The sequence below is a fragment of the Onychostruthus taczanowskii genome, unplaced genomic scaffold, assembly GCF_017590055.1.
Source record: "Onychostruthus taczanowskii isolate IOZ18803 unplaced genomic scaffold, ASM1759005v1 scaffold15, whole genome shotgun sequence".
Lineage (NCBI taxonomy): Eukaryota > Metazoa > Chordata > Aves > Passeriformes > Passeridae > Onychostruthus > Onychostruthus taczanowskii.
In genome coordinates this window covers 6,233,264-6,260,810 of record NW_024498685.1, presented here as the reverse complement: position 1 = coordinate 6,260,810, position 27,547 = coordinate 6,233,264, and the positions used below count along the sequence as shown (strand labels likewise).

The 27,547-nt window shown below is 40.2% G+C and overlaps 1 protein-coding gene across 1 annotated transcript in view; it reads right to left on the bottom strand.

Annotated features, from left to right (window-relative positions):
• Positions 1 to 27,547, bottom strand: part of LOC121332940 (potassium voltage-gated channel subfamily KQT member 1-like) — a 416,905-nt gene that overhangs the window by 380,524 nt on the left and 8,834 nt on the right. The window contains exons 2-5 of the mRNA XM_041398878.1: positions 20,420 to 20,510; positions 8,068 to 8,194; positions 4,927 to 5,005; positions 3,035 to 3,131 (exon numbers count right to left, since the gene is read on the bottom strand). Of these exons, the coding sequence (XP_041254812.1) occupies positions 3,035 to 3,131; positions 4,927 to 5,005; positions 8,068 to 8,194; positions 20,420 to 20,510 (394 nt within the window). The remainder of the gene's footprint in view (positions 1 to 3,034; positions 3,132 to 4,926; positions 5,006 to 8,067; positions 8,195 to 20,419; positions 20,511 to 27,547) is intronic.

Below are 27,547 nucleotides of genomic sequence, written 5' to 3'. Positions count from 1 at the left end.
TCAGCAAGCTGCAGGATTTCTCCATGGCATTCCACCACCACATGTGATATTGACTTACGTTTTGTTGCCTTTGGCAAGAAATGCTGGTATATAATCTCAACCTGCTGAAAATAGAAGAGCATCCTAGCCAAAGCGGGCCTGAGTGAGCTAATTGAGCTATATGTAAAATTCCAAAACACATGGAAATCCTTGGTGACAACTTTACTAAGCTCTTCAGGGCCCAGGGAGGTGCTTGCTATTTTCATAGGACACCAAGATTTGAATTCATTTTCTCACATTGCTTAAGAGTTCAGGGGCCCATGTTTTCTGAAAAAGTATCAAACGAAAAAATAACAAAAATAGATGAGGATTTTGTACTCTGCCTGTGAAGAAAAAGCAGCTGAGGTGTTTTTGTTTTGGTTTTGTTTTTTATATTTTTAAACAAAAATTTCTTTCAGAGGCTGGACAGGAATAAAGGTTCCATTTTTCCTTCCGTTTGGTACCGTGTTAGGGTTTCAGCTACACTTGTCCAATGTCAATACAGAACTGCGTGCTTGGTATTTTTTTTTCTTAATGTGTTAGTGGGTGATCTGCTTGGATAAGTACTACAGATCTGTGGAGTTTTATTTATCACCATAATCACTTCTTTGGATAAGCAGAACTTCAGGTGCGTTTACTCATAAATTTGTTTTCCGAGATGTTTTTTTTCCCTTTTAAACCATTGAACTTTCTTATGCTTGTGACACATAAGATTTAAGTGTTATATTTTGGAGAGAGTATTTCTTGGTTCTTGACTAAAACTGAACACCCACAGGAAAAAATGTTCTCAAACATTTTTTTGGATATCAAGTTATTTGGATATCAGCTCTGCCCTAGCAAGATACCCAGGCAATGCAAGCAATAATAAATGAAGACCACACAGACTTGGAGCATTAAAAGTCATCCTGTTGTGCAGTATAAAAGGAGGCTTTATCCCACAGCACTTTGGTGTGCATCACTTCTGCACAGCCATTGTGACATAAAAGTTCCTACTGTACTGGGGAAAAAAAATAAAAGGAAGAAAATTAACTTTTAGTATTAAATTACTGGCTTGGATTAAGTGCAGCACATTCTCTGTCCCAGAAAAACAGTTTTCCAAATAGAAAATTTAAAAATGTCTGCATGGAAATTTGTAACAGTTTGTTAGTATGTGGAGAACAAATCTACATGTGTAAGAACAAATTAACCACCCTAGCAAGTGGGATGTGGACATTAACAGCAGAGTATTAGCCCTCCACAGAGTGGCATGAGATGCAAGACTTCAAGGCTAATGATATCATTTCCCAGTATTTTAATAAAGCTAATCATAAAGAGATTCCATGAAGACTCAAAAAGAAGCCTTCAATTAGAAATGGTTTTACATCTGCAGAAAAACTTTTAAACTCTTCCCGCTTAATGAGCTGTCATACAGAAAAATTGTTTCAAAGCTTTAGAGACAGAGCTTTGAAACAATTTTTCTGAAGAAAGCTCATTAAGTAACTTTTCTTGCACAACTTCATAATATAGTTATTTTTTTTAATTTACAGAATTAATTACAAAACTTTGTATTCAAGGTGAACACAACAGATATATTTAAATAATTTACTTCTTCTAGCAAGGCTTTCCCACTAGTGTTTGGTTTTCCCCAGGAAAACCAAGCTAGGAACACATCTTCTGCAGAGATAGTGGAGAGTACTTGCAATATGAAAGGCAGCCCACAAAACTGGATTTAAGAAATTACATTGAGGGATAATATCAAAGAGCATAACAGTTAATTAATAAACCCAAACACTGGTGTTTATACCCTGTTAGCCACTGCCCTGAATAGCAAAAATACCTTCCCATTTTAAAAGGAGGAAGAAACACACTATGGACTTTCAAAGTATTTTGTTCTCTTGCAATGTAACATCTCATTTAAACTAGCTGTCCTCGGTTGCAAGATATGTGTGTATTCTATTTGCTGTCTTTTAGAGGTGGGGCAGTTATCTTCTGTTAATTGGGCAGTTTTCCACAAACCAATCCTCCCTGTGGGAAATATCTTCTGTTAATGGGCTACTGAGTGTCACTGCACGACTGATAAAATTCCATCATCCCATTGTGAGATGCTCTGCCCAGGAGAGGAGCCAAGCATTCCTACCTGGATATAGTCTAACACTCGGAACATGAGAGCAGCCTTTTTCCCCGCTGGATTCCAAGAGGAGCAGCTTTCTTCTCTACTGGACTCCCAGAGGAAAACCAGGCCCATCTACACCACCACAGGACCTTCAGAGGAAAACTCCACCCTTCTGTAGGATCACTGTTCCAACAGAATCACAGCTGGCACTGCAGGAGGGCTGCAGGCACCATTTAATGGGACCCACAGGGTGTCAGGTTTATTCTGACTCTGTCAGTGTTTGGTTTTTTCTGTTTGTACTATTGCATTTGTATTTTAATTTTCCTAGTAAAGAACTGTTATTCCTATTCCCGTATCTTTGCCTGAGAGCCCCTTAACTTCAAAATTACAATAATTTGGAGGGAGGGGGTTCACATTTTCCATTTCAAGAAAGGCTCCTGCCTTCCTTAGCAGATGCCTGTCTTTTTAAATCAAGACCAGACCATTATTTGAAGCCCACAGAGAGAATTCACAGAAGCCAACGAAGTGCAGGGGATGTTTAAAGGCTGGGTACCTGTTGAGTTTGCAGGGGTCCCCAGGATGAGGTGAGAGATGAGTGAATTTTACTCCATGTTCTCAGAAGGCTGATTTATTATTTCCTGGTATTATATTATATTAAAAGAATGCTATATTAAAACTATACTAAAGATAGAGAAAGGATACATCAGAAGGTTTAACAAGAATGATAAAGAAAACTCGTGACTGACTCCTCAGAGTCCGACACAGCTGGATGGTGACTGGTCATTAAGAAAAAACAATTCACATGCTGGACAAACAATATATTGTATTCCAAAGCAACAAAACACACTCTGAGGCTTCTCAGCTTCTCAGGAGAAAAATCCTGAGTAAAGAAGATTTTTCAGAAAATATCACAGCAACAGGTACCTGTCGATGGATGAAAACCACTGAGCCCAGGAGCCTCCAGGTGCCTCCCTGGCGGTCAACGTGAAGCATCCGAAGGATCTGGAGAAAGCGAATCCCCCTGTGAGGAAAGTGAAGCATTAAAATAAATGCAATAAACACATAAAAATGCTTGAGGACAATACTGCCTTATCCACCCACAAGTGATGATGTCCACTAACACACTGCTATGTTCAAGAACTGTGATAGCACTGCCCCTGCCTGGGACGGCATCTCAGGCTTGAGGCATCTCTCTGTTTAGATCAAATTTCATTATAGTAAAATTTATTCAGAAATATTGACTAGGAAAACAATTATTTAATGGGAAAACAAAAAAAAAAAAAATCAGGGGAAACCTGTATGATTTCTATTATTCCAAACTTTAAATGCCTCTTTTCCAAGGAAAACAAATGCTTCAAGCTTTGCTAACATAAATGTGAGCAAACCTTTTTTCTCTATTTGCCAAAAGCAGAATATTAATCAAACATGGCATTACTGAAATCCTTGTTGTGTGAGTTACTGAAATATGTCTGATGTCACTGGAAATAGATAGAGTCCTATGTGTTTTAGGAGACTAACTAAATCAACTGTAAGCTCCAAATATTTTCAGCTAAATAAAAGTGTTTATTAATCTGGTTCTTCAGCATAATTTTTTCCATGGAAATATTTCATTTAGTTGCTCTTTTGACAATGATTTTTTTTTTTTCCTACAGTTTGTCTTATCCCTGAAACAAACCAGTGAAAAGCAGGAAAAGATGAACACTCAATTTACCTACCTGAAAATTTTTCACTAGAAGTATTTTTGACCCTTTTTAGCAGTCTTCAAGATTTTTTTGTGGATACAGGTTTTGATTTTAATTCAGACTTGCCTGATCCTACTGGCTTTTCAGTGGAGCAATGATAACACTGCCGGGATGTGGGATAAGGTTCAGAGAGCATTCTGAGGTGCAGGATAGTGACTCTGGACTTAGCACTGGGTAAGGCTTCACTGAGCCCAAAACCCACTGGGCTCACATATAAACACACAGGGTCTTTTCACTGAAGTCCTTCAGTGAAAAAAAATAGTTAAATTTAAAAACTCCAACCCTTGGAATTTCCTCATGCACCTTCCTCTTTTCCTATAGGAACTTATATTCCTGCTGCCTGGGTGGAGTCTTTACCATCAGGTGAGGATGAATGTTCTACTCTAAGAATTACCTTAAAACCACTCTGTACCTGTAGTTCTCCCCAGTGTTTGCCTACACACCTGGACAGTTTAGACAGTACTGGACAGTCCCACTTCCCAGTGATTCCACTGCACTGGGAAGCAGAGGCTTGTGACAAAACATGCAGCACATCTTGGATGTTAAGTTAGGAGTAGGAGTGCTTATCATTCTTCTGTTTACTCACTTCACCTCCCAAAACAAGCCTGCAGTACTCGATACAAGCTGAACAAACACTGTGTACATCAAATGTTTCTGCTTCATGTACAGTGTGAGTTACTTGTGCCAAAAAAATCCACCAAAGCATAATTACTCTTTAAACAAAGTAATTACTCATACTCAAAAAGCACTGAGTTAAGCACTGTCTGGATTACTTCTTAAATAAACCCATGCTCTGTAATTCTCTCTTGTCTCAGAGAGACAGTTGTTTGATGTTTTAAATAGGACACAATGTTTCATTTTTTCCACTTGGCTTTAGCATTCCCACCATTTTTCATTTGCCTTGCTCCTGCACTCGTCTCCCAACCAGCCACCAAGCACAAGAGCGCCCAGTTCCCCAGTGCTTCAATAGAGCAACTTTCCCTGTACTAGGAAAATCAGACATGCAGTTAAATTGGGAATTAGGCAATCAGATACACACCTAATAACCTCTGTGGTAGTGACAGGAGAACCTACCTTATTGCAGAGGTGGCAAACACCTGCCCATTAGATCCTATGCTCAGAACAATAATTGAGGCTACTACCACAATCAGATCTGTTAAAAAACAAACAAACAATCAAAAGAGGAAAGAATGTATTAATTTTTTTTTTTTTTTTAATCTCAGCACTGATAAAACACAACAAATACAGACTAAGGAAAGCACTTCAAAAAATAAATTGTTAGCTGAAATTTGGTGGGCATGTTAGATCTACGTAATAGTTTCACATCAAAACCTCAGTGGTTACAGTTTCTTCCAGGACGAATTCAGTAAGAGACCTTACAAAGAACCTGATGGATTAGGCTACTTGCCACAAAAAATGCAAAGGCATTTGTGCACCCTAGAAATGAACCCATATGTTGGCTTAAGGCTTCTGATCCAAGAGGAAATGCAAGGGTTTGCATCATGCAATAGTGAAATCCATGAAGTATCATGCATACATACACACATACACTTGGTTTGAAAGCTGTATCAAAGCTGTGAAGCCAAGCTTTCAAACCTAATGGAACTGTCAGAAGAAAGGCTGGCTAAAACAAATCAGAATTGTTAGTTTAGTTTGTGATGCTGTCTTTATTTGTATGAAAAAATAATTGTTTCCAGAGTTCTTTCAGAGTTCTTTTTTTTTTTTTGGTTTGTTTCCACAACTCTGCAGTTTACACAGTTCCAGCTTTATACAATGCAAATGAAAGACTGAATTTACAGTGACAGCATCCCTTGTTTTCCCCCATCCCAGTTCAGTGAGCATGTCCATTTCTTTTAATTATTTAACCTTGCTGTAACATTATTCTGAGAAGATTTTTTTTTCATCTCCTTACAGGCATTTCTGTGGTAAACCTCTTTAGAGCATCTAAATGCTTCCCTTTTAAATTCTAACCAAAAAATAAAGGATAGTATTATAAATGGGTAGCAAATGGAGGCAGAACGAAGAAAAACTTTGGTAAACTTTCCTTAGCCAGTTTGAAACAGGCAGTACTTTATTCTTCAGAGCACTTAACTTTATACAGCACTTCAAAACACCAGCCCTGCTGACTTCACTTGCAGCTGTGAGGGCTCAGAATCTCTGCAACCCAACTTCAAAGTCTTCCTTTGGACATCCAGAAAATGAGGCCCACTTGTGAAAACTGATTTAACCAACTTTCCATGGGATGCCTGGGCAAGAGGCAGGATGGGATCCAACCTGAGCAGCAACAACAGTTTCCTTCATCTAGGCTGACTTGTTTTTCCCTCTCCTTTTAAACGTTCTCTTGCCTCATTTACAACCATGTAGTTGCTGCAACAAATACTGCAGAAGTTCTATAACCAACAGCATCCTTCACTCTCTGAGTTGAATCAATTTCCAGTATCAGTCTGATTTTTGCTGTAAAAGCTGGATTCCTCTTCAAGGGAAAGCACACAGTTTAAATACTGTACTACACTCACTGTGCATGAATGAAAATGAAAATGAAAATGAAAATGAATAAAGGGAGGGATGAGCCTAGACAAAGAGTTTCTGGTTTGGGATTAATCTTAGTTGTTCAATGCCGGCCTGTAATTTTTTTTATGCTGTTCCTTTATCATGTATGTGTGTGAATGAATTTAGGGTGGGTTTTCTTCCCATCACATCATAACACAGATCTTTGCCCTTTAGCAAATGATGCATCATGTCTTTACTAAATTGTCAGACATACACGTATCCATCTGAAGACAGGCACTAAAGGTGGAGAAGACTGATGCTTAGAAAATGAGCTCAACCAAGCACAGAGAGTAAAAGATTTTTTTCATTTGCACTTTCTTCTTTTCTGAGTGCTCTTCATGGTAGAGATATTTCTTTTTCTTTCTTTTTCTCCAAATATGTTCTTCTGTTTCTGCTTCTACTCTGTTCCTAGTTTTCATCCCAGTTTCCAGTGCTTAGATTTCCCTTAATCCCAATTTACTGGTCCAAACAGCCTTATTTTACAGCCTAGATCTTCATCATATCCTTCCCTTTCTCCGACACCCTTCAATACCACATATTTCTAGCCCCTGCTGTTTTCCCTTCAAGCTCCTGGTTGCTTGTCAGTTTCTTTAAACTTTCCTCTCCCAGACCTTTGCATCAGAATCCACCTCCCACCTTTTTACTGAGCCTGTGTGTCCCAGAACATTCCTTCTGCCTCAGCCTGGGATTTTCCATGTTGAACTTGCTAAGAACTAATCCAAATTTTAGAGGGAACAAAATCCCATAGAAGAAATCTCCCTGCTGTCAAAGAAATTTTAGTGGATTTTTTTCCTGAATTTAAAATAAAGTCTTTCATATTAATGAAGAAATAAAATGAATGCATTATGTTTTACTTTCTGTTCTAATCCTTTATTTTTCCAGTGTTTGTATTTTTTTCATGTTGATTTGAAAATAATAGGATGAGTCAGTAGAATTCAATCATTCCCAGCAAAGGTATTTCCCAAGTTTACCTTGTTCTGCCAGTGCAGACATGGTTCCATCTGCATCTGATGTGGAAAAGCAAATCTTGACTTCCACTGTATTATATCCTTAGGGATATTACAAAGGCTAAATGAAGTACTGACACTGTGAGTGCACAACCAGCTATAGCCACTCAGATTTTCTTAACAAAACCCACGATGTCTTCCCCAGAGCACACAATACAAACATTGTACTTTATAAAGTGGTAGTGTGGTAGTACCAAAATACGAGCAGAGAGAACACTGTTCAATGAAACTATCACTTTCTCTAATATACTAATCTAAGAAGCACTTGAGAAAGAAATTGAGAGAGAAATCAAGAACAAAATGAGGAGTAAAAACGACTCCTTACGGGCCTCATGGTTACATCACAAAAATAGACCAGCTCTAGAAGAAGATGAAGAATTTGTTTGTACCCAAGGAAGGATTTTGTGTTCAAAATCTTGTAACTTCCCTGCAATAGCCCAAGGTTTAGTAATTTCTTCACTTTACAGTCCTGCCTTGCTAAGGTTGATGTCTGCCTTAGATATATTTTAAGTGTTCTAGCAACCCAAAAGAAGAGAAATCACAAAGCAGATAAACGCTTGAGGGGTAGATGTAGCTCAGAACTGCAATAAGGCCCCTGCAGAAGTGGACATTTTTATTTACAACAAACAGGAGGGCTGCAAAAGAGTTTAAAACTTACCAATGATGGATATTGGCTTCCTGGCAAACCGGATCCTTCCCTGGAAGCCAACATATTTACTCCTGCAGCCTGCAGACCACAGCCGGACCAGGTACTCAGCACCAAAAAACACCACCAGAACTATTTCCTAACAGAGTGAAAAGGAGAAGAGATCAGAGTTGGGTTTTTTCATTATAAGTACAGTTTGCACTTCTAATTTATTCATAGGACTAATGCAAATGAGCTTGTTGAGATAGATGAGGCAATAAAAACAATTTAGCCTAATCTGTTGACTTTTTGTATGCATATGCCAGGCAGTAACTAAAAGGGAGAGATCATCAGTTCCTGAATGTGATTTGCATGAATAAACAGACGGTTTAAGTTCCATTCCATCAGTATATCATAGGGAAAACCACAACATTATTCTTCTTTTGTTTTGACACGTCCTTGCCCTCCAGGCCTTTCCCCACCTGGGTTGCCCTCCTCTGGACACACTCTCATGTTCTGATGTCCTTCTTCTATTGAGACACCAAAACTGCCCCCAGGACTCGAGGTGGGGCTGCACTAGTGCAGAGCAAGGTGGGGCAATCCCCTCCCTCCATCCCTGTGCACCCCAGGACACAGGTGACCCCTCTGGCTGCCAGGACACACTGACTGACACCGAACTTGCATCAAGACCCCCAGATCTCTCTGTGCAGGGCTATCTCCAGCCTCTTGTTCCACAGCTTGTATGTATAACCAGGACAGGCTCATCTCAGGGGGAGAGTAAAGCTCTTGCTTTTGTGCATTTCCATAGAGCTAGTGATTGCCCAGCTTTCTGGTCTATCCAGATCTCTCTGTAAGGCCTCTGTACCCTGGAGGACTTCACAGCTCTCCCCAGCCTGGTACAGCTGTCAAACTGACTTCATGTGCATTTGATTTCTGAGTCTTGATCACTTAAAAAACATACTGGAGAGCACTGGCTGTAAAGTTGAACCCTGGGGTCCCCCCCAGTGACTGAGTGCCAGGCTGGTGTGATCCTGCTTACTGCAACCCTGGAGCATTTATCCAGAAGGATTCAGTGAAAGACAGGATCAAAAGCTTTGCTGACATCAAAAAAACCCCACATTTTCTGACTTTCCTTAGTCAACTATAGATAAATTTGAGTTGGTTAAGCAGGACTTTCCCCATGAACTTGTGCTGGCTGTAATCAATGACTGTGTTTTCTCTTGAGTGTTTTTCAATAACTCCCAAAACAACTTTCTCCATAATTTTACCAGGCACTGCAATGAGACAGACAAGTCTGAAATCACCAGGGACTTCCTTTTTGTATTTGAAAACTAGGACAATATTTGCCAGCTTTCAGTTTAGTGAGACCTCTCCAGACTCTCAAGATCACTGAAAAATAAATGGAGTGAGGTCCCCCAATGACATCTGCCAGGTCTTTCAGTATCCTGGGATGAATCCCACCAAGCCCCATGATTTATGCACATCCAGCTGTAGCAGCAAGCCTCAAAAAAACTCAGGGTAGACTGATATTTTATCATCCCCCCCAACAGTCATGGTTTTCCAAGAGAATTCCAGACTTCCCAGGGCACACCGTTGTCGAAGGCAGAAGTGAAGAGGACATTAAATGTTTGCTTTGTCTGCGTGGCTATTCTTGGGGTGACCAATCTCGTAAAGCCATGACCCAATGCTATTTCTGATTCCCCTTTTGCTATGAACATATTTGTAAGAGTTCTTTTTATTGTCCTTCCCAGTGCTGGCCTGCTTGAACTCCAACTGAGATTTGGCTGCACTAATTTTCTCCCTACCCTGGGGACAGAATCTCCTCCCATGTTCCCCGGCCCCCCACATGCTCCCCTTTCCTCCCTAAGTTCTAGAAGATCCCTGCTCAGCCAAGATGGTCTTCAGGTCAGCTTTGCTTGGCTTCCAACCCTTTGGAATTGCCTGTTCCTGTGCTTAGGAGATGGCCTTGAGAAGGTGACCAGCATTCAGAATCCCCAGTACCTCCAAGAGCAGATTCCCAAGAGACTTTACTAACCAGCCTCTACTGCTCTCCACACATCCAGGATCCAAATTTCGCTGACAGATTCTCTTCTGTCACCAGCTTTTGAAACTTGGCTCCTTCAAGGTCATTGTGACCAAGACACAACCACCAGACATCACTTTGCCCACAAGTCCCTCATAAACTACAAATCTAGGAGGACACCTTTCCTATTCGACCACCTGTGCCAGGAAGTTCTCTTCAACATGCTCAGAAATCTCCTGGACCTGTTTGAGTCCTCTGTATGATATTCCCAGTTGATATCTGGGAAGATAAAATCACCCATAATGACTGGTGACAGAGGTGAGCTGTATATCCAACATGTAAATAAATGAATTGTCAATATTTTAGTATTCCACCCTCTTCAGCACTGCATTGTGAAGCACTTGTGCATGACCAAGGAAAGGTGTACTTCAAAATGCTTCTAAAGAAAGCAGATTATTGAAGATCAAAACGTGGGCAGGTTCACTGAGATCTTTGTTCCCCCTTTCCTTGTTTTCCTCTCTGTTGCAGTGTGGTAGCACAACCCAAGTACAGTTTCTAGGCTTTGCTCCAACCCAAACTGTACCCAGTAATTCAAAGTCACCAAACACCTACTGCATGAGTTACAGCTCTGGAAAATGTTTACATTTTAACTTGAACACGCTCTCAATCTGTACCTGGGGGATTCTAAAGCACCCAAAAAGCAAAACACACTTAAATCACAATTTTCACTGAATGACAATACCAACTTGATTTTAAAACTGACATTCTGAATGGCTCAAGAGAGACCAAAATATTTCAAAGCTGAAAAAAAAACCAAAAAAAACCTTAACATTAATACGCAAAAATTCATGTTAATTTTGATTTTTAACAAAGTTAGGTTAACACTGCTGTGTTCACTTCAGCCTCCTTGTTTTGCCTGGAATGAGAACCAAGAAAATATACACAGTCTTCCCCTTTTTTGCATGGCACTTTCAGCCTGAATAAACCAAGAGTTAGTACAAAACTAAGAAAGCTTACAGCCATTTTCAAGGCAGAAGCACAAGAAAATACACAGCAAATTAATTCCCCAAGTTTCATTTTTAGTATATGTATTATAAAGTGCATCTGCAAGTAATTCTAAGTTTGCATTCTGTCTACAGTCTAAATACAAATATTTATTCAAGTATAATAGTTAAATCAAATCATAAGAACAATCTGCAAAGGAAAAGAACTCTTGCATTTCTGGAAGCTTGCAAGACACTCACTTATTAAATTGTCTATGGTTTTAGAAGGTTCCTGGTAGGTTCATCACTCTAGCATTTTGTTTTTCTTCTTAGGAATCTCTAAGTTCCACTAAAGGAAGCAGAGCACTGTTTATGGCAGTGGAAGAATCATTTTCATGGACCTGCATGTTACAATTGCTTTTGGTGAAAAGCTGTGTAGAAAGGAGACAATCAGAGAAGCGCCAAGGAAGCAAAAACTTCTTAGATTTTCCTTGATTATCCCTTAGGGCACTTTTAAAAGCTAAATTGAAACTACATCTGGCATGAGGGTATTTTATTATCATAACCCATGTTGGTTATGTCCAGAAAACCCTGATGAAGTCAACAAGGTTGCCCAGTCCATGGAAAGGAAAAGTAAATTGTTGACAGGAAGGAGGAAAAGGAGGAACTTACATCTTCAACAAATTTGACATTAATTACTAATCACAGTTCATTTTGTCCTGGACAGGTGTCCACATTTCCAAAACCACAGCCATGAACACATTTGTTGGCAGCCTCAGACAGGCCAAAGACAAAAAAAACATGGAAACTGGACAAACATCACAGCTCTGCAGGTGGTCCCTCAAAAAAACAAGGAAGATTATGACATTTACACTCTTGTTGTGTGTACTCCTAATGCAAGATAGGAGACATCCATTTCCACAGCTGCCAAGGCTGATCAAGCCTCACCTCACTAAATTCACCTTCTAAAAAATGCCCTAACCTCCCTCCTTTTCCTCTTCTACACATAAACACTTTTCAGAGCCTTAAATTTATTGCCTCACATTTACCTTCTGGTAAAAGGAAAAAAAAAACCAACCCAGTAATTTTCTGTAAAGTCAGAAAAAAGTATTAATTCTCACTAAAATGGTAACAAATGATGGTGAGGACTTGTGGACAAAATATGAACCGGAACAAAATCAGCAGAAACAATCTGCAAATGAAATTTACATCCATCAGTGTGTCAGTTTGAGATCGTTCTCCAGCCTTCTGCAATTTTCCAGAACCCTTGCTTTCAAAATGGGGTTACACTCACAAGTAACCCACAAACCCTTTTGATTTTGGCTCCCAGCAGTATTTTTCCCCTTCTCCTGGAAGTGGTCAAGGAAGAAATGCATGATGAAGGATTCTGAGCAGATTTAATAGACCTGGAAAGCAGTTTGGCATCAACAGAGAGCCAGGGATGAACTCCTATAATGAAACTGAAACGAAAAGTAATGAGTGGGAACAAACCATTATTCATAAAAATAAGATCCATATCAGAGTTGATTCTTCACACTCACTTGTCATAGTCTCTTCCTGTTTTGATTGAGGCAACTCAAATTGCCACAGGAATACCAACAAATGAATTTAATTACAGATTTTAAATAGGATCTGTGCTGTCTAACACCTCTGCTGAAGTCAGTAGCAGCATTCCATTACTCTGCGCTTCTCCTTCTTGTCTGGAAAAAAGACTTAAGGCACATAAGGACTATAATAGTCCTTGCCTTTAAATTAACCTCATCTTTGAATTTTTTTATTTTTCTCAAGCCTATCCACTGCACAAATCTTCCCTCCCTCCACCAAATTGATAATAAAATAATACATAGTCATGTTTATGCTGTTTTTAGAATAATTTCATTTTATTAATTTAATTAAAAATATTAAAAAATAAGCTTAAAGGGAAATATGTATACAAATAATTTCCACCCATGTATAATTCAATCAACCAAATAAAAAACCCTTGTGGAAAAGCCATCAACTTTTTATCCAAGAATGTCATTGATGACCAAATTTAAAAATGCCTGCATTAACACAGAAACCCAGCACTTTTACACAGGCATGTGTGTGTGTTTGTAAATTAAATATATAGCCTGGAATTTATAATTTATCCCAGTTTGGTTATGGATAACTGCACTGGGGAAGCAGGAGAGGGAAGTTCGCCGGAGTGATTAAAGTGCACACATGAAAAAGAAGGGTATTTTCTCAGCTGCAGCTGTGTTTTAGGTGGAGAGCACACACAAGGCTCTCTTCACTTTTTTTATTGGAATATTTAGGTGCTGGGGTAAAAGGAGGAAGTGGGATGGCTAAATGAATAGTGTGTTCTCATGGAGATTCAATCAAGGAATTGCAGCTCCAGACAATGAAGCCTCAGAAAGAGGCATAAAGGTTTAATAGTCCAAATGTTTGCACACGTGTACTTATGTCCCAAATTTAATCTGATAACCTGTCTTCAAGGTTTTCCAGTCCTTACAGATAAAAATGTCCATTTAGTGACCTGTTCAGTTTAATAGCTACTCAAAAGCCATGAAAACCTACTGATACTGAGAATGTTTCTTTCCTACCATCATGCTGGCTCTTGCAAAGATGAGAGACATGCTATGTGAAAACATAGTGCCCAATATACAAAACAAAAAAATGCCAAATGCTTCTAAGTGTCCTATAGTACCATTAACTTACTCACAATTCCAACTTTTAGGTGAAACCAATGCACTCAAAGGCTGTTGTTTGGATACAAGTGGATTTAACATTTCATTAAAAATACACTTCCATGCACACCTGACCAATATGCTGAATATGCTGACTTACTACCAGGAGTATGCCTGTCTTTCATCTTATTGCTATTTGCTGTTTCCTGCATGGAATGAAGCTGTACACTCATAAGGGAAGCACACAGTGCTCCCCCTGTGACAGCCACATTCGAGTGAGCTGGGTGAGTCACAGAGGAAGAGCTATTTTTTAATTCTATTTAAGCAGGTAACAATTTTTCTCCAAAGAAAATCAACTACTTTTGACAAGGACTTTTTTCTCAATTGCTTCATTCTGAAAGATACCACTAAGGTAAATATAATCAAGTAGAGAATGAATAAGATTCAGTAAGTTAGTGCCTGAAATTCTAATTTCTTTATAAATCCACAGAAGCCTTCCAGCTTCCCCCAGCACATCCCTGAAGGGACCACCTCTGGTAGGTGGTGAAGGGTTTAGATTTGCTCCTGGAGTGGAAAATAATCCAATGTGAATATGCACTTCAGAATTTTAAATAATTACTTCCATGGTTTTTAACCTGTTGATTTGGGAGGGTGTCAATATTTTTGAGGAGAGGAACTGGGAAAATCCTGCATGTTTCTCTCCACCTTCCCCTCAATCCCAAGAAATGTTTCTCAAGCCTCTCAGCCACATTCTAAAACCCCTTGGCACAGAGAACTCCACTGAGCCCCAATGAGTCAAACTTGACTAAGGGAATTATAAATTGGCTCTTTGTTAATTAGCTTTGTTAATTAGCCTTACTTACTGCAGAAGGATTTCTATTTCAGACATTTGAAAAGCACACAGCAATCATTGAGTGTGTTCTGTGGTGCATTAGGCACAAGGTAATATAACCCACAGGAATAACTGAATTATAATTCACACTGAGAAGCTTGAGAATTGCATTTGATTCCAGAAAAACAATGGCAACTCAGCAAGATCACTCAGCAGACAACTTGAGCTTATACAATGTGTTGAAAAACTTGTGGACTCAGTATTTTTTCCTAATATGTTTTATGTATGAAACAATATTCCATCTCTATTTTAATAATGTTTTGTATTGTAATAATATAATACTCCCAATCTATTTTTTCATCTTCCCACAGACCAACAAAAAGCTCAGAAAGAAACAGGGAGTCTCCTCCTTGCTTTCTCTCTCAGAACTTTACAGGACTAAAAGATTACAGCCAATGCTTATGAGCCATCAGTTTCTTTTTATTCATGGATATTCTGCTCTTGCAGGGTCTGGCTCTCCCACAGTATACAGGAATAAATGTATTTTCTCCCAAGGCAGTTTTGCTGTCAGTGCCTTTATGAGCCTGGCCACCTCATGAACACCTGCTGTCACCCAGGCAATAGACACTGCACACATATCACAAAATGCCATGAATTATTATGGGATACCCTGTAAGAAGTCCATTATCTGCTGTTAAGAAACAGTTTGGTGAGGCCAGCAGGAAGAGCACCTGTGAACTTCATGGATTGCACTATCCAAAGATCACTTTATCAAACAGACCTGGGGAAGGCCCTAAGTGTTCATGCTACATGGTAAAGACCAGATTTAGAATTATAAACTGGCACAGAGGCAAGAAATAGATTAAAAATTGCACCTTTTTTTTACTTTCTAACGCTGAATGCCTTGATGGGATGGAGAAAACAACCTCAAACCTATTAGAATACATTCACCATAAATCACAGAGTCTACTCAATTAAGCTTTTTGCAGGCTTGTGTCTCCTCTGCTGCATGTTGGAGCTGACCCAAAAGCTACACAGCTTAGATGGGGCAAAACCAGAGACAAAGAAAAAGCAACAGGAGAGCTCCTCCACTGCAGACAGGAAGTCCTCAGTGGACGAAAGCCTCCACTGGCCTCCTTTCAAAACCCTCACTTGGAAAATGGTGTTATTCCAAAGAGAAAAGCCACCCTGATGTCCAGTTCAGAACCAGAGCAGTTAAACAGTGACAGGCCTTAGCTGGCTTAAGTAAGCCAATTATCATTTGGCACTCTGAAGTTTGAGTACTCTGGACAGCCTTGCCTATATTTAGAGCAGGAGGATGTGTGTGTTCATGGCACGTGATACAGAGAAAAAATATAAACCCAAAACTGAGCAGTGACTTTGGGACAGCCACGTAACAACAAGAACCCATCTGCAGCCAAAAACTCTTCCACAAAATCCTCCTCCTAAATACAGCCCCACGGTGAGTCTCTGGCCCAAAAACTTGAGCACCAGGTGGTGGGAGAACTTCTGATTTCACATCTCAGCATTTTTTCCAACAGAATTTGCCAGCATGGGAGTGCTAATCCATGCTAAATGTAGTCACTGCACGAGAATTTCCAGCAACCAAGAGGGCAGCAAGGACTGACAATAGAGGCAACAAGTGAGGATTCTGAAAAGAGAGTCTTTGAGGGAATTGTGTACCCTCTGGTGCTGCAGTGCTGTGAACCACAGGTGTTCATGTGTTTGGGAGAGATGCCAGTGCTTTTTCCAGCATAGAAATGAAATTCTTTTGTATATTGGCTTTTCTGTTTTCCTTTTTCAGAGGAAATCAGATGAATAAAGTCTGTCTCCAAAAGGGAGGTACCACAGCGCCTGAACTTACCATTTGATTCAATATGATTTATAGCAAAACCAGTCTATTTTCTCCAAGTTAAGAATACACTCAGTATTCTTAAATTTAAAAAATAATTAATGTCAAGATACTAAATCAGACAGAACTTTTCCCTTACTGCTGTAACACTATCATTATATAAATTGTGTGTTTGTTGTGCTGTCATTCACAGTGTGTAAAAACATCATGTGTATGATGAAAATAATATTTTGTTGCTGTTTTTAGACTGGCACAGTTAGTGAAAGTTGTCCCACAAGCTAAGAAGCTCTTTTTTTGCAAAGTCTTTTGCAATTAAATAAAAATAAAAACTGGTCTTTTAGAAACTACCATGGTGACCTCTCCTGGTAGAAAAATATATGGCCTCTAACCATGAAAACAGATTAATCCTCAAAGGAGGTACACCTGACCCATTTCATAGTTTATTTTTTCATTCCGTATCCTGAAAGATCTAGATGCCATTTACAAATCAAAACTGACACACAAACTACTAGATCATCAAGAAAGCATTACAGCCTCTTGCTGCAGAGGCAAAAGCCTAATCAAGAGGCTTTGGCAATTTTTAGAAACACTTTTTCAACAGAATAATCATAGAACCAGATAAAATTATAATGGTATTATTAGAGAATTATAACTTGAGACAAAAGGGGAGAAAAAAATGTTACCTAAACCTGGGGCAACTGGGACTGAAACTCAGCTGTAACTCAGGATCCTCTTGAGTGTTGCAAATACTTTATCCACAACTCTGCCTTGTTCCACTGCACTTGCTTCCCCACACACTGTACAAGAAATTTTAATGCATCAGATCCTAAGTACTGCTGGATGGACCAGTGAGAAATCTTCCTCTGGTACAGATACAGGACCAAGCAAGGCTGAGGAAGCTACAGGTTCATTTTCATAACACACTACAGGCACAATCTGAACAAAAACCAATGGTACATTCATTTAAGCTTTGTACATTGTTAAACAGCATGCACATTTTTATTGTGATCCATTTCTAACAGTATTGGAAACTCTGGGCTTCTCTCTGCAAGTATAAAAGATTCAGAAAGAGCTGTGTTCTTCATTACCCATTCTGTTGGTGTTTACCAATACAAGCCATTGTGCCCATGCCACTGTGACTTCCCTCACATGCTGGCTACTAAATACTCAGAAGAGGGAAAGAAACCCAGTCAGAAATTAACAAATCTCATACAACGTGTATATATGAAAAAAATTAAATTGGAGTATGTCAAGCAGAGCTGGGAAGAACTCTTGAAAGAGTGACAGGGAACACACAAAATATTTGGTAGCATGAGAACAAAGACATCCTTCAAACAACAACGTTTCAAGTTCAAGACAAGCAATTTCACCAATCCTGCTATCGTGAAAGTAAATTGATTTTACCACAGTGATGGAGATTTACATGTTGTCTTCTGTTTGTACATACAAAGAACAAACATTTCCTTTGAGCCCAAGCAAGAGCATCAAATAAAACAACTGCAGCAGAGAGGAGGCCCAGCATCAGCCTGCACCTAAACCTGTGGCTATGCAATGTTTTCAGTCATCTCAAAGACAAGAGATTGGCCTTCCCACTGAAACACAGGGCTAAAAGTCACATTCCTTTCCTCCAGAATTCACTTGAATTGTCAGAGACTTGAGAATATATGCTTAGGAAATGGGAGGAGAGTAAACATTTGGGGATTTTTTTACACTTAGTTCCAGCAACTGCTTCTTCAGTCCCCTTTTTCTATTCTAGCTACAAACACTCTGATATTCCCTCCGTGGTATGGTCACAGAGCTTGTCTGAATCAGTTTCACACCTGACAAGAAATTCTCTTAGACCATCCAGATGTCTTAAGAACATTAACAAAATGACATCTCTGAAACACCAGGCTCTGGTGTCTCAGGACACATCTAGTGCTACATCTGTTACCAATGTCTCATCTCTACTCCAGTGACTCATATTATCCAAAATTGTACTTGGCACACCATCTCACCCTCCCTGTGAAAACACAAAAACATTTCCATGTCTTCAAGTACCAAGTACTATCCCTCTTGTCAGGCCTTAGCAACTTGCAATGGGACATTTTTGACATCGATCCTTCCCAATTGTTAATCTACCTGAATACAATGAAAAGCAGTTTTCTCACAAGTGGGGAAATACCACAAGCATCACATGCCATATTTATTTGCTGCTGAGGGCTATAAAAAGAATTACAGGGTCCTTCACTCACAAGAGAAACAAACCAATTTCACTTTGAACTTGATTCACTAGATGCTTTGGCCCAGTTTTGATTATCACCACACTGGCAGTGTCCTCTGTTCCCAGTTTCAAGAGAGCAGGCAGAATGCACTTGGAGAGACAAAACTCTAGTTTTATCAACAGTCAGCTGTGGTATGAAGCAGATCAGAGTAATGATCCTCCCAGGAGTAAAGAGAACAGCAATCTCCACACTTCTGTGGGGTGAATACTTTTCTGGCTCAAATGGGAGAGCCAGTTGAGAATTCCTTCAGGTAAAGGTGGGAAGATGTGCTCCAAGCAGGAGTCCAACCATTTAACTCCTGGCAACAAGAAGTCTCCCAACTCTATGATAAAAAGTGATTTGATTAGCTCCAAAAACAATCTTCTGTAATTGAAGTGAATTTATTTCAGATCAAACCAAGTTTTAAGACAAATGTGTTCTAGGCAGGTGACTCTACAGTAGCCAGCAGAACAGCTACCCTGCGTACTGGCCATTTCTAGGAAGGAAACTAAGGAAACAGCAGGAGGAAAAACTCCAGAGATGCATCCCCCAGGGTAAGGCTGTGACACAAGGAGGCCAAGAAATTGTTTCATTGACTGAGCATAATTCATTTGGCATGATTCATAGCATGGCAGTGCTGTGTGGGCACTCTGAGAGTCACACATCTGTCTCCATCTCATTACTCTTTGTCTAAAAATGTGTCTGGACACGCACATTCCATCTGCACAGAAAAAAATCAGCTGAGCCAGGATCACTGCTTCCAGCAGTGTCCGTGTTGACCTGTAATCACCACATCTCAGGGAGCAGGAGAGGACCACACATGATTGGCAGAACACTGCACTTTGCTTGACACTTAATTGTGGCTTAAAGGCCAAGCAACATTTGCTAAAGGGCTATCTTTAATTAAGACCTCAGAATAACTCTGGGATCTAATGATGCCTCAGTCAACTGCACACAAAAGCTGTACATGCTAATGTAGCATAAGCCATAGGAAAACAAAGAAATAACTGATTTTTATTTTCCAACCAGATGGAAAACCAAATTCTATCACATCAAAATTCACCATTTGGCAAAAGGAAACTACAGTAAGAATACTGATATTGTCACACACAGAGATCAGAGGATTTGAGTGGCTAAAATACAGATATTGCAAGGAACCATTTGAAAGTTATTTACTCCATTTTTATCAAGGATGTTTAATCTCCATTTTTTTTCTCCCTAAAGGTGAATAGAGGCAGGGGGGAACAGAGAAGGGACATTGTCTAGTGTCCTCATGCAAGTTATTTGTACTTTTGATTCCCACCAAGCAAGCACCAACTTCAAATCCAAATCACTGGTGACAGCAGTGTGATAGGAGTTCTTCCTTCCTGTTCTTCAGAGTAGCAAACCAGGCTGAAAGAAATCACCTGCCTCTGAAAAGCAATGCTCTTGGCCAAATTTTTACCATAAGACTTAGAAAATACACACTTTAAAAATTCATTCCTACAGAATATCCTGTTCCATGCTGCCTAAGACTGATGAACACCAGTTGTCCACTACAAGAGATGTACTTTGGGAAAAGCAAGTTCATAAAAACTGGTAATCTAACAAGTGTCCTCATAGTTCAAGGATCTAGAAAATAATAATCCCCATTACACTGTGACCTTCCTTTAATGAAAGCAGGCACTCTTTTAAATGTCCTGCTAGCATGCTCTGCGTGAGGATTTTTAAGTTATCTCCCTTGTTCACCGAAAGCAATTCAGGTTTAGTCAAACTGATCAACCCTTCCCCAAAAAAGTTCACTTACCATCCAGAAAAGGGTTCCAATGGCAAACTCAGAATAGTGCTCTATAGTAGACAGTACGCTGAATATTAAACAAATCAGCACCAAGAGAAATCTGTAAAAAGAAAACAGTGTTTAGTGACTCGTCAAGTTGAACTGTAAATCTAGATCTAGTTTTTTCTCTCTCTCATTCACATAACTTTTTAATCACAAATACTTTGTGTTTAATCAGTCAATTCTTCCTAGTCAAATGAGTATCATAATTTTGCATTCATTCAGCATTCAGAAACATGGAATAAAAATGACAGGAAGGCTGAACACAGTAAATCAACAGGCAAATCTCACAATGCCAAATATATTTCTCAAGGGAAGATTGTCATAGTGAATGTCTCATGTTTCACTGATTGCTGTACAACTTTAACAGAGACACAAACTACACTCAGTGAGTTTTGGCAGTTTCACATGAAAATTACAGGTGGAAAAGCTTATCAGGAAGGGGGAAAACTCTTGTACAACCTAGAGACCAGTGACAAGATGAATTCCTTTGGAGTTTATCCATGGTCCCAGTGGACACTTTCATCAGCGCTCCAGAAGAAGAGATGAAATGCACCTCATCAAGTCCACAGCTGACACAAGCCCTGGAGTTTGGTCACTAAGCTTGAGAGCAGTGGTGCCTGGTTAGTGGTGCCTGCACAGGCTACAGAGCAAACATAGAGGAATCTCCTAAAACTTGATAGGAACAAACCTCAAGCTCTACACAAAGCATGGGAAGAAGACTAAAACATGTCCCCCTGACCTCCACTTCCCAGGCTCAATCTGAGTCCCTAATTCCCAGCTCCTGTGCCTCCCTCCCTCACTCATGAGCAAGCAGCAAAGAGGGCTAGGGGATGCAGGGTTGTGGTCAGACTACAACACTTTGTCTCTGCCCCTTCTCCTCCTTCCTCCTCTTCACACTTCTCCCCTGCTGCATTGTGGGACCTTCCAGGATTCCAGTCCTTCAGGATAAACCTTCCCCAGGGGCTGCAGAGAATTTCCGCTCTGGTTCCTGCAGCACCTCATCCTCCTTCTCCTGCTTCTCTCACCTCGGTGCTCAGAGGTTGTTTCTCACTCTTGCTTTTCCCTCTCTTCTCACAGCCCACACTGTGCTTCTGGCCTTTCCTCAGGAGCTTTTCCACCTGAGGCTGGGGGCTCAGCAGTCATGTATACACGAAGATGTAAAGGAGCTCTTGATACAGAATCCCAGAATCATTTCGCTTGGAAAAGGCCTCAAAGATCAAAACATCAAAACATCAACCTGACAATCCCATGTCTGCCACAAAACCCTGAGTGCCCCAACTACACACTTTTCAAATACTTCCAAGGATGGTGATTCCACCACTTCCCTGGACAGCCTGTTCCACTTATTTACTCATAGATGCACTTCATATGTATAGATCTATATATATATATCTAGAGAGACAAAGTTCTCACAACACAGATAGAGGATAGAAAATCTACTGCAGAGAACTGCTTGGATATGGAAAACCCCCAAAACATGTTTGCCTCAGAGGGTAGGCTGAGCCCAATATTCTTTATGCAGCACTTTCAAACCACGACTAGAACCAGGGAAAATGGGACAATATTGATATCTATGGAGCCCTTCAGCTTTCCTTTTTCTCTTTCTGGAGTGCTTCAGAGTTTTAGACTGCCTTAGGAACCCCAGGAACACTGAAGAGGTGATAATGAACACTGGAAACAATTCTTTGGTGTGTTTGGTCTGATCATTCACACACTGCAAGGAAATTGCAAGAATGTGCTAACACAGGCAAGGAGAGACAGTTGTTTCTCAGCTGCCACACAGACAACAGCTGACCTCTTCAAGCCTAAAACTGGATTTGAAGTTATAAAAACAAAAGGTTCTGTTTCCTTTTATCAGGCTCTGGAAGGACTCTGACACTATCTAATCACAAGTGGAGATTTGAGAAGATTAGGGCCACCATTAATAAACAGATTTCATAAGTAGTGTTTAGAACTCTACATGTACAATTGTCTCTGAATCAAGTTTGCATTTCTTCAATATTTACCTATCCTGAGCCACAATATAAGAGAAAAGGGATCCAGATAATACATCTTAGCCATAGGTAACAGCATCTTTAGCTCAGGACAGATCTCAGCCATGCTCTCATGGCTTATGAGTGTCACAACCCTTCACTCAGTCCTGCTACTCCTCTTGCTTCAACATGCACAAGTTGCCAGACATATTATTCACCAGTTTCATCCCCATATATTTATCTCTGAAAACAGTGCTGTGTTATAAGGGGTGCAGAGATCTGTCCAAGGCACACTAAAACCTGAGCTGCTGCACTGTCCAAAAACATAAACCAGCAGGGGGGACAGAACCCATCATTCCTGGAGAGTGATACTCCAAAAAGGAGATCAGAGAAAAGCCTTGAGGACAGATACTGAAATACAAGCCAGCATTTGGCAAATGGTTAATAAAGGGGTCAAAGCCATTGTCCAACACTAGAAGAGTCTAGGCTTGGAAAACTGCAGAACTTTAGCCCTTTCTTAACACAGCAGCACTGCCTTCCATGTAAAAGTAAGGTAAGCAGGGCCATAAGAACCTCTTTTTCTTATACATTTAATATGAGATCAGTACTGAGCACCTCACTCCACTGGATGCTGTGCTCCACCAGGGAGTTTCTTTATCCAAACACCTTTTACTTCCAATCAGCAATCCCAGTGATGGGTACATGGAGAAAGACACAAAAAGGTGAATAGATTTATCCACACATCAGGACTGTGCTGAAGGCCCACAGAACTCTCCTGTAGCTCAGAATATCCTTCAGTCAATGGTGAAGGGAACATTTTAACTTGGCTTGTCCCTGAAACCAGCACATCAAACAACTCCACCAGAAATGTACAAAGAGACAGTCACTTCCTCTGAGTTCAGACTCTTAACTTCTTCCAGATCCCTGCCATTTCAGTTATATTCTTTCAAAATACCTTTAACTTCTTTCAGTGCACTCACTAGTAATACATAAAAAATCCATGGAGAATTCACATCCTAAATATTTTCTACCAAGACCTTGAGGATGAGAGCGTACTTTACACATTTTCTACTCTAAGAGAAGCAAAGATAAAAACCAGTATTGTTACATACCCTGTAGATATTATCACTACATCGTCAACCATAACTCCTTCTAGGCTTCAGAAAAAGCAATTAAAAAGAGATTTACAAAAAAAAAAAAAAAAAAAAAAAAAAAAAAAAAAAAAGAAAAAAAATTATACAGATCCAAGCTGTAGATGCATGAGGATGTAAAAGGGAGGACAATTGGCATCTCTTTTTTACTAAGAGATGCCAAACTGCCAACACAGCCTGCAGGTGTTGTAACTTTGAGCTTATTGTTCTCTCCTGGTTTTACATATTGAGATTCTCTCTTTTTTTTTTTTTTTTTTTTTTTTTTTTTAATTTCCAAATCACACACTAAAACCATTCAAAGGACCCTTTAAATTCACTTAATTTATGGCACTATATCCTCTGGCCAGTGAGTGTCACTCCTTCCCAATGAATACCAAGGGCAGCTCACATGAGCTGAGTACCAATTCAGTTGCAGTGGGGACAAAGTCAAAGACATGCACAGATTAACGATTTAGCAAGGGCATCAAGAACAGCAACAACCACAAAATAACAAAAAATGAAACACACAAAACCCCCAATCAACGAATGAAAACAAAAAGGACCCCAAACATTAAAAGAACACCCCAAAACAAAAATAAAACCCTGCTGTGGGCAGGAACAACCCTGCTGCTCTGGAACCAACATGGAAGTAGATCTGCCTGTCCTCTACTGGAATTGCTGAGAAACTGCATTTGAGACAGGTGAGGGACAATTTCTGGAATTTTCAGCCAGAGGTAGACAGACTTAAGAAGGTAAAAATAACAGGAGTGTGTCAAGATAGATACAAAACCAAATACAAGGCCAAAATGTCCAGGCAGTGATCTCACAGTACATGACCACACAAGCCAGGCAGCAGTTCATGGATGGACACACCTTCAGTGTGAAGAAGCTGGGACTGCTTTTCCCCTGGTTTCGTATGTCTGGAGGAAGAGGCAGGACAGGGCTGGAGCTGAGAGCCTTGAGGTGCCATACAGAACCCCTGGTTTACACAACAGTCCCATAGCCAGGGTTTAGCCATGGCTGGTGATGTCCCTGTGTGCACTTGCAGCAGTTTATGCCCAGTGCTCACCACAGGCTATTGGAAAGAAGCCACGGGTGGAGGTTGGTGAATAAGTGGTATCTGAGGTATGACAAAAGGGCTGCAGACAAGTAGTGGAAACAAAGGTCAAGTCCTCCCTGCACCCCAAGTAAACCCACTCCCAGAGAAACCAACAGTCCTTCTGCACCTTTTCTCTAGCACAGTGCAGCTGCATCTTCCTCCCCCTCTGATATCTCTGAGGCAGCAGTCAGTGCATGCTGCCTTCACAGCCTCCTTTAAGTTACTGTCACTGTCACTGGGCCACACACCACAATGCAGGTTAGCTTTGATGAGTCCACACTTAAACAGCTCAATTAACTGCCAGCTGACCTGCAGAATCCAACAAGCTACACCTCTCTGCCTCTCAGGCAACCAGAAAAGCTCCTCGTGGACTGCTCCTAACAGCCTCTGGAATGCTAAACATAGCTCTAACCAATCTAAACACACTGGAGGAAAAAAGCTTGGTGAGTGCCAAATTCCCTATGAAGAGCTGGATGCATGGTGCCACAGGCAAACCCTCAGCAAGGCTCCTCCCTGAATAGCTCTGGGTTTGTCTCAGGGTCTCACTGCAGGTGTTGGTTAGAGGGACAAGATGTCCCTCAAAGGCAGTGGCAAAGTCTACCAGTGTCAACTCATCAGCAAGTGCCAAACAGATCCTGGGTGTCCCTAAATATTTCTGATTGGATTTCTGGGATACCTATAGGTAAGGCAAGTGGATGGGTGCGTGTTTCATATTGCTGGCTTGGGGTGAAGCTATTTAAAGCTTGCCATATGGCAATTTCCCTTTCCTCACCAGCTCCAGCCTGGCTTCCTCAGGCTGCCCCTGCTGTCGATACCCTCTCCTGCAAAGGACAATTCTCTGTGCTGTAAGGGTGAGAAAACAGGGCCTGATTGTTTACTGGCTTGCAGGCAGCTACTGGCATCCACAGAGAACAGTTTCACCCGCTGGCAGCTGTTCAGTTCCTAAAGGCAGGAAGTTAATAAAGCAGAGATATAAATAATTGCCAGCTAGTAGAGCTGGTCTAATCTTTCCTATCCTATCTGAGGTTCTCCTTTCTAGTACTTTGTTCTCTTTCTTTCTTTCTATGATTCTTGAGGATGTTGAGGCACAACCTGAGTTGTTACTTCCGCAAATACTTTTTTCCCTTTTCTGCCAAAGAGGTACTAAAAATAGTGAAGTATTTCCTCTCAAAACACGTGGCTTTCTTTTCCAACTTTTTTTTTTCTGAAGATGGAAATTTATTCCCGATCACCTATTTGAAGACTTTTCCTTGTTCTCTCTTTGAGCAGAAAAAAAAATATTTTACATATCAGAGGAAATAGGAGTATTTGAGAACCTCCCCTTTGGTTTCAGATTCTCATGTAACACCGTTCACACTTACAGAAGATGAAGTGTCATGCTTTCCAAAGAGACATCTTGTTAATGTAAATGAAATATTAGCATTTCTTGACTTCTTAGTTCCTTAAGCCTCAGGTATACACAAAAATACAACTGCTTTCTCATCAATGCTTTTAGACCATCATCCTTAAATCTGTCCCATGTGTTAACCAGATTAAAGAGGCAGTCCTGTTAAAGGCTGCAAATTAGTGCTTCTTTATGCCCTGGTCCTCCTAAACATTGTTTCCTTTTGGAAAGTAGCTGGTGTGACTGGAAACATGTTTCTGTTGCTGTTGTAGCCAGGTACAAATTCTGTTTAATAGATTTATTGACCATGAGCACACTTCACTGAAGCCTACAAACACTGGGAACTAGGAGGTTAACACAGAGCAAAATGATGTCAAGCACTTTCTCCAGGGTGAACCTTTCAAAGGTCATGCTGTAACAAACTTATTTTCCATGGAAGACAAGCCTAATGAAGTTATTAAAGGAGGAGTAGTCATAATTCCTCCTTTTAAGTTTTGCAGCAAATAATTCCATTTCTAGCAAAAACTGTGCATGTGGGGCTTTGTGTTTATCTCCTGCAGATAAATGTACTTGAAGCGCTGATATACCAGATGCTCGTGGGAATGTTATCTCTTGGACAACAAAAAAGGGATGGGTGGGGAGGGGACAAACTTGTAAATTCACAGACAGAGATATACTCCTTGGCAACCAAGCACAAAACAGTAGCTTTGTGGCCTTCTGGGCTTTACCAAACTTTGTTGACTCTGCAAAGTTTTGTTTAGAAAAAAAAAACCATTATTAGAAAAATATGAGCTCTATAATGAACAAAAATTGTTATGGAAAAGCTATCAAAACCCATGCTCTGTAGAACTGAGAGTCCTGGACCGTGAGTTGCTGATGATTTTAACACAGCCAGATGTGTCCTGTTCCTTCCTCAAAACTGAGCTACTGTGCCTCTCTTCACTCTGTGAAAGCCCTCCAGGTAGGTAACTACAAATTGCTTCTACATGTTCCAGTTGAAAGTACATGGAAACCCTGCCTTTTAGATTCCTTAGATAATCCTTTATTCTATCTCCTATTTTCTCCAGAAGCTTTGAGCAGCCTGCTTTAGTGGAAGGTATCCCTGCCGATGGCAGGGGGTGGAATTCAATGATCTGTAAGTTCCCTTCCAACCCAAACTGTCCCATGAGTCTAAGAAACTAAACCAAAATGTTCCAACCTACTATCACAATAGGGGAGAAGAAATTCAGTTGCTTCAGCTGGACTTAAATTAAAAGAAAAATTCACTGAATTTAGGCTAATATGTCCAAGTAAATCTATGTGCAACTACACCCACTGGAGTTTCAGCTTTTTTCTGGATGACAGACTACAGAGTTGTCTAAAGGAGACCAAAAGCTCTAAGTCAGGCTGTTGTTAGGGACAATAAATGAGTTTAGCAAACAGAAAGTTCTTTGAGGGGCTCCAGCGGCATGGGCTGCTTTCTATTTTAACTGGCCATTTTGTGGCAGGAAAACTAAGGAGAGCATTTTT